Raw genomic sequence first — 6,000 nt, forward strand, 5'->3', positions numbered from 1 at the left:
GTGTACAATGGATTAATGGTGACATGCTAGTTTAATAGGAACCTTTTTTCTTAGGGACTGCTCTAGAACCTTTTTTCTCTTTGATACTTGTTTCATATCTCTTTAAGCAAAACTTCTGTGGTGCTCCCAAGTGGTATGGGAGCATCATACTCCAAATGAATTATAGCCTTTAGATTGAAAATAGATAAATCACAGCCGTTGGATGAAAACAAGTAGAGTGGTTTTGGTAAATATGAGGTGGTTTTGACCAAAAAAACGGAAGATAACTTACCACAAAAACAGGAAATACTTACTATTGATAAGAGAATACTTACCATTCTATAAGGTAAAACTTACCATACAAACAGGCATACTTACTACAACTGGTTGGACAGGTAACAAGTTACCAATGAAGTTACAAAAAAAAAAAAAAAAGGAGTAACTTTTTTTTTGACGGGAAAATTTGGAGATTTTAGGGATTTATATATTAGAAGAATTATCTAAAAATATGTGTTCATTTATAAATCTAGTTTAAAATTTTAATTGGTTATAAAAATACAATTAGAAGAATTATCTAAAATAAATTTAAAAAATATTTTTCATAATTTCCGAAGGACATTATAAATGTATTTAATTAATTAATTTTCAAATAGTCATTTATTATAGATATATTTAAGTAACTTAGTTTTAAATATTATGGAAAAAATAATATATTTATTTAATAATTTGATAGCTTACAAATTTAATGAATATGTATTATAAAATAATGCTACAAGTTGATTGTTACAACAAAATTGAACAATAAATATATTTTGTTTAATAGCTATTGAATAATTTTGTAGGATTCTTAATTAAATTTATGGTAGTATTTAATGAAATTAGGCTATTCAATTTCATTAATATAGTTTATAGTGTAGGATTCTTAATTAAATTTATGGTAGTATTTAATGAAATTAGGCTATTCAATTTCATTAATATAGTTTATAGTGATCAATATGATATATTTTGCAAATCTAACAACTAATAATGTTGATACTAATATACTTGGCAGCAATCAATCAATGAATATTGATTCATTTGTAATTGATTAATCTGGTTATATGTTCAACCAATTGATCAAACGATTTGAATCGATTAAGATTATAATTGGCAGATATGGTAGTTAACAATGATGTTGATTAATAGTGATTAGTAAAAATTAATATAATTGGCTAAAGTAAGCTAACTAATTTGTTTAATTGCTCAACTACAGACTTATCTATTTCAATTCTTCAAGTTACACAATTAGCAAATTTCAAAAATGGTTATTGATGGTTAACATTGACCACTTAGCAAATGAATGAGTAATAGTCTTTGAGGTTAACATTGATCACTTAGCTAATGTAGGAGTAACCACTAGTGAACCAGTAAATTGAAATATCTCATTTATTTGATCCTTTTTTAAAAGTAATTTTATTAATATAAATGCTTTTATTTCATTTATCATAAAAGTAATAAAATAGATCCAAATAAAATTTAATGTAGTAGGTAATATGATATTAATGATGATGTACATAAATGTATACCTACACGTCATTAATGTCATACTTACTATAGAATAAAAACTTACTTACCAAAGTACAAGGCCAGAGATACCACAAAAACTGAATTTTTACGATGGACTAATATTCATTGATAATACTTACTACATGGTTGGCAATACTTACCACGAAATAAGGAAAAAATGACTATACGCTTAAACCATTTTTACCACACAAACTTATCACGTTTTGCCAATTGCCTTGTTTACCTACCACCAATTATGACATTAATTTGGTAAGCCTTTTATTATCTAGTTAGTTGATAGACTATAATTTATTTGTCCATTTACTAATTTTCAAACTTGAATTTTGTAGACTGCTAACTGGTTAAGAAATTTCGAGAGTGTGCAAGCTCAGTTCCATGGCAGCAACGTTGGAGGATGGAAAGATGATTTCGGACAAGATTTGTGAAGGATAAATGTAACGTTTATTTGTAGTAAGGCATTGAGTAGGGACAAGAAGTTTATTGTAATATTTTAATTTAGTAAAATTAAGGCAATGATCTGGACAAGAACTTATCTGTAGTTATGTAAGGCAGTGAGTACGATTATTTAAATAGTAACAATGCCAAGATTTTAGCAAGCATACCCAACCTATATGGTAAGTATTGCTTTGACAATGAGAAAAATGTCCAGATTTCTGTAAGTTATTGAGTTGGTAAGAATCCACAGATTTTAGTAAGCGCACCCTGTATAAATGGTAAATAATGCCCAGATTTTTGTAAGTACGGTTATTGAAATTGAAATGGTAAGAACTTCTTGATTTTAGTAACCACAACCTGTATAAATGATAAGTAATACCCTGAAAATGAGAAGCATGCCCAGATTTTATTGAAATTGGAATGGTAAGAACTTTCAGATTTTAGTAAGCACACCCTGTATAAATGGTAAGTAATGCCCTGAAAATTTGAAGCACGCCCAGATTTTTGTAAGTACGGTTATTGAAATTGAAATGTAAGAATTTTCAGATTTTAATAAGCAAACCCTGTATAAATGGTAAGTAATGCTCTGAAAATGAGAAACACGCCCAGATTTTTGTAAGTACGGTTATTGAAATTGAAATGGTAAGAATTTCCAGATTTCAGTAAGCACACCCTGTATAAATGGTAAGTAATGCGCTGAAAATAAGAAGCATGCCCAGAATTTGTAAGTACGGTTATTGAAATTGAAATGGTAAGAATTTCCAGATTATAGTAAGCTCACCCTGTATAAATGGTAAGTAATGCACTGAAAATGAGAAGCACGCCCAGATTTTTGTAAGTACGGTTATTGAAATTGAAATGGTAAGAATTTCTAGATTTTAGTAAGCACACCCTGTATAAATGGTAAGTAATGCTCTGAAAATGAAAAGCACGCCCAGATTTTTGTAAGTACGGTTATTGAAATTGAAATGGTAAGAATTTTCAAATTTTAGTAAGAACACCCTGTATAAATGGTAAGTAATGCTCTGAAAATGAGAAGCATGCCCAGATTTTTGTAAGTATGGTTATTGAAATTGAAATGGTAAGAATTTTCAGATTTTAGTAAGCACACCCTGTATAAATGGTAAGTAATGCAGTGAAAATGATAAGCACGCCCAGATTTTTGTAAGTTCGATTTTTAAGAGCTTAACAATCTGGTACAAAAGTGACGTGGGTACCAGACATAATCGAATACATAGCTTAAACCAAAGCTTATACAAAGCAGCCAGCAGCAGTTCAATAGCAAACAACAGTCATAACAGAACAGAAGGCAGCCTTAGGAGCATAGCAGCCAGCAGTCAGCAGCACAACACCTAGACAGCAGCAGAGGGGAGAGAGATAGAGGCGTTTAGAGCTGCGGAGGTGGAGGCGTCCGGCTGTGGAGGTAGAGGACGATTGACGAGAGGAGGAGGCGAGGAGAGAGAGGCGACTGTGAATTAGGGCTCAAAATTTTTAACTGTGATGCAACTTTTTTTTTCTTTTACCTGGTCGTGATGCAATTGGAACAGGACGTAGTGAGAGAATGAGAGGAGAGAGAAAAATTACATTCAGGGGATTTGATGAATGGCCAGGATTAAAAGAATCACATCCTACGGTTCAGATTTGATGGGAGTACCATGCTCCCAAAACCAGCGGTTTTTGATGGGAGCATCATAGCCAGACGCCTCTTTAAGGCATATATGCATGCAGCATGCTAGTTAAGTGCCGCAGCTTTGGTACATTTCAGTTCATCAAATCAAATGTAGCTTCCGTATTGAGTTTTCTTCCTGAATGTTGCCTTTTCTTTTGATACCATTACTTTGGTATCTCTGCATTTTGCAGTGGCTTTCCATTAAGATTTAATTATAGTTGCCATCTGATGCACTTGTCCTCTCTGTGGAGTAATTACCACACTCTGATTTCCGACAATTGTTTTGGAATTAGATAAACTAAACTTACTTGATATTAGTTTAAGCCAAATGTTCATTAAGTGACTTTTATGACTAAGAGGACATTAGCTGCAAGTATGGGAGATGAGTTTTGTGCCTCTCTCTCTCTCTCTCTCTCTCTCTCTCTCTCTCTCTCTGTGAGATACTTACCTTCCTGCTGGTGTTTTAATGTCAATGCCTTGCAGATACCTACCTGGACATTAGCTGCAAGTATGATATGTTATGTATCGTACATTAACATTTGTATGTGCATTCATGTATAGAGAAATTAATAACTTTTCTTTGTATGATACTATTAGGTTAAGTCAAAGTTGTTTGTTATACAAAGAAGCAGGATTTGTATGTGCATTCATGATTTATGTTCCACTACTTTGTGCAATTTGTTTAGTTCCAATAGAAGCTGACTAATGTACATTATTTGTCAGATCTGTAGTAAATTGATTCCCATCCTTGGAGATAGCAAAGCATCTCTTGATGTGATTGCATTTACTGCCATATCATTGGGCTTAGTATATGTTGGTTCCTGGTACAGGGAATGTGCTCAAGGTGCTTACTCTTAAGCCCTTCAATTCCACCTGGAGTTCTCTGTTCTGCAGATGAAATAGCTAACTTTGTATTTTCACACAGGTCCAACACCTTCTGGGTCAGTGCACCCAACATCTTGAGAAGGGAGAAAGCCACCAGGGACCAGCTGTACTTGGGATTGCTATGGTAGCAATGGCTGAAGAATTGGGTATTGAAATGGCTATTCGCTCGTTAGAGCATCTTTTACAGTATGGGGAGCAGAATATCAGAAGGGCAGTTCCTTTGGCTCTTGGTCTCCTCTGTATATCGAACCCTAAGGTAATCTATCCAGTGATATCTTGCAAGCTGAGCACTCTTGAAGTGGCGTTTAGAGTGCAGTTGATATATTGCTAAGAAAATCTGTGATTGGATGTTGTGATCGAGGTCAATGTTATGGACACATTAAGCAGACTTAGTCATGACACTGATACTGAAGTAGCAATGGTATTCTAACTGTTGTTTAATTGAGAATTAGTGTTAGTACTATCTAATTCTTGTTATATTTCAAATATTGTACATTTCTGGATTCTACAGGCTGCTGTCATCTCCTTGGGGTTGATTGGTGCCGGAACCAACAATGCTAGAATAGCTGGCATGCTTCGCAACCTGTCAAGTTACTACTATAAAGAAGCTAGCCTCCTTTTCTGTGTAAGCTTTTTCTTGTAGTTTGTTTCATACAATGGCTTCTATACTTTCCTCTGATTTTTAAAGGGATCTGCTTGTTTTGAAATGGGCTACTTACGCAGGTTCGAATCACTCAAGGTCTTGTACATATGGGGAAAGGCTTGATGACTCTTGGACCATACCATTCGGAGCGCTTCTTGCTATCCCCGTAAGTGTGTTTATTATGAGAAATTGGGCTCTCCATAGGAACTTTTTAATTCTAGGACTAGAAAAATTCACAATCAAGCGCAAGATAAATTGGTTTCATTGATTGATTTCGTAAAAAAAGGGGAAGCTTTCGCTACTGGAATGACATCAGGTCTAATTGACTTTTACTTCAACCTACCATTCCAAGTGATAGAGTCCACTTTTGAATTTAGCTATGACTAGGGTTGGGAATTCCGGACACGACCCGTTAACACAACACGAAGTTTTGGGTCAATCACTTTTTGACATGAACACGAATATGACATGACCCGCCAACACAAAAATTAAATGGGTTGAACACAAATTTGACTCGTGTAACTCGATATGGACATGGATAACTGTTTAATTTTTCATGTCGACACATTAACTGAAACGAGACTACATGACATGACACGATTAGTTTTGATTCTTTGAATTTCCTACTTTTTTAGGAGATCTGATTTTCTGCTTGGTTAACTTGCGATTTTCTGTCTCGTGGTATGTGAAATAAATTTTGGGTACTTGGTCTAACAGATTCTGTTGTTATGGTGCCAATTGCCAAATGAGCATCTTTATACGGGCGAGATTGGGTTGTATAAGCAGCTGACTGTTGGAAAGAGGATTCAGTCAACTGTTCAAA

At 34.0% G+C, this 6,000-nt stretch overlaps 1 protein-coding gene across 1 annotated transcript; it reads left to right on the forward strand.

The window, feature by feature from the left end:
* The first annotated feature begins 3,040 nt into the window (after nt 1-3,040).
* LOC131331765 (26S proteasome non-ATPase regulatory subunit 2 homolog A-like) lies at nt 3,041-5,427 on the forward strand. The gene is made up of 7 exons (XM_058365677.1): nt 3,041-3,061; nt 4,133-4,204; nt 4,458-4,493; nt 4,575-4,790; nt 4,896-4,955; nt 5,046-5,159; nt 5,258-5,427. The coding sequence occupies exons 1-7, from the start codon at nt 3,041-3,043 to the stop codon at nt 5,345-5,347; spliced, it is 609 nt and encodes a 202-aa protein (XP_058221660.1). The 3' UTR covers nt 5,348-5,427.
* Nucleotides 5,428-6,000: the final 573 nt, after the last annotated feature.

The sequence above is a fragment of the Rhododendron vialii genome, chromosome 1a, assembly GCF_030253575.1.
Source record: "Rhododendron vialii isolate Sample 1 chromosome 1a, ASM3025357v1".
Taxonomy (NCBI): domain Eukaryota; kingdom Viridiplantae; phylum Streptophyta; class Magnoliopsida; order Ericales; family Ericaceae; genus Rhododendron; species Rhododendron vialii.

Excerpts from the sequence above, each read along its gene's own strand:
- LOC131331765 (XM_058365677.1), top strand. The coding sequence starts at position 3,041 with ATGGTTATTGAAATTGAAATG. Across the intron at positions 3,062-4,132 it reads TGGTTATTGAAATTGAAATG|ATACCTACCTGGACATTAGC; the intron begins GTAAGAATTTTC and ends AATGCCTTGCAG. Across the intron at positions 4,494-4,574 it reads GTACAGGGAATGTGCTCAAG|GTCCAACACCTTCTGGGTCA; the intron begins GTGCTTACTCTT and ends ATTTTCACACAG.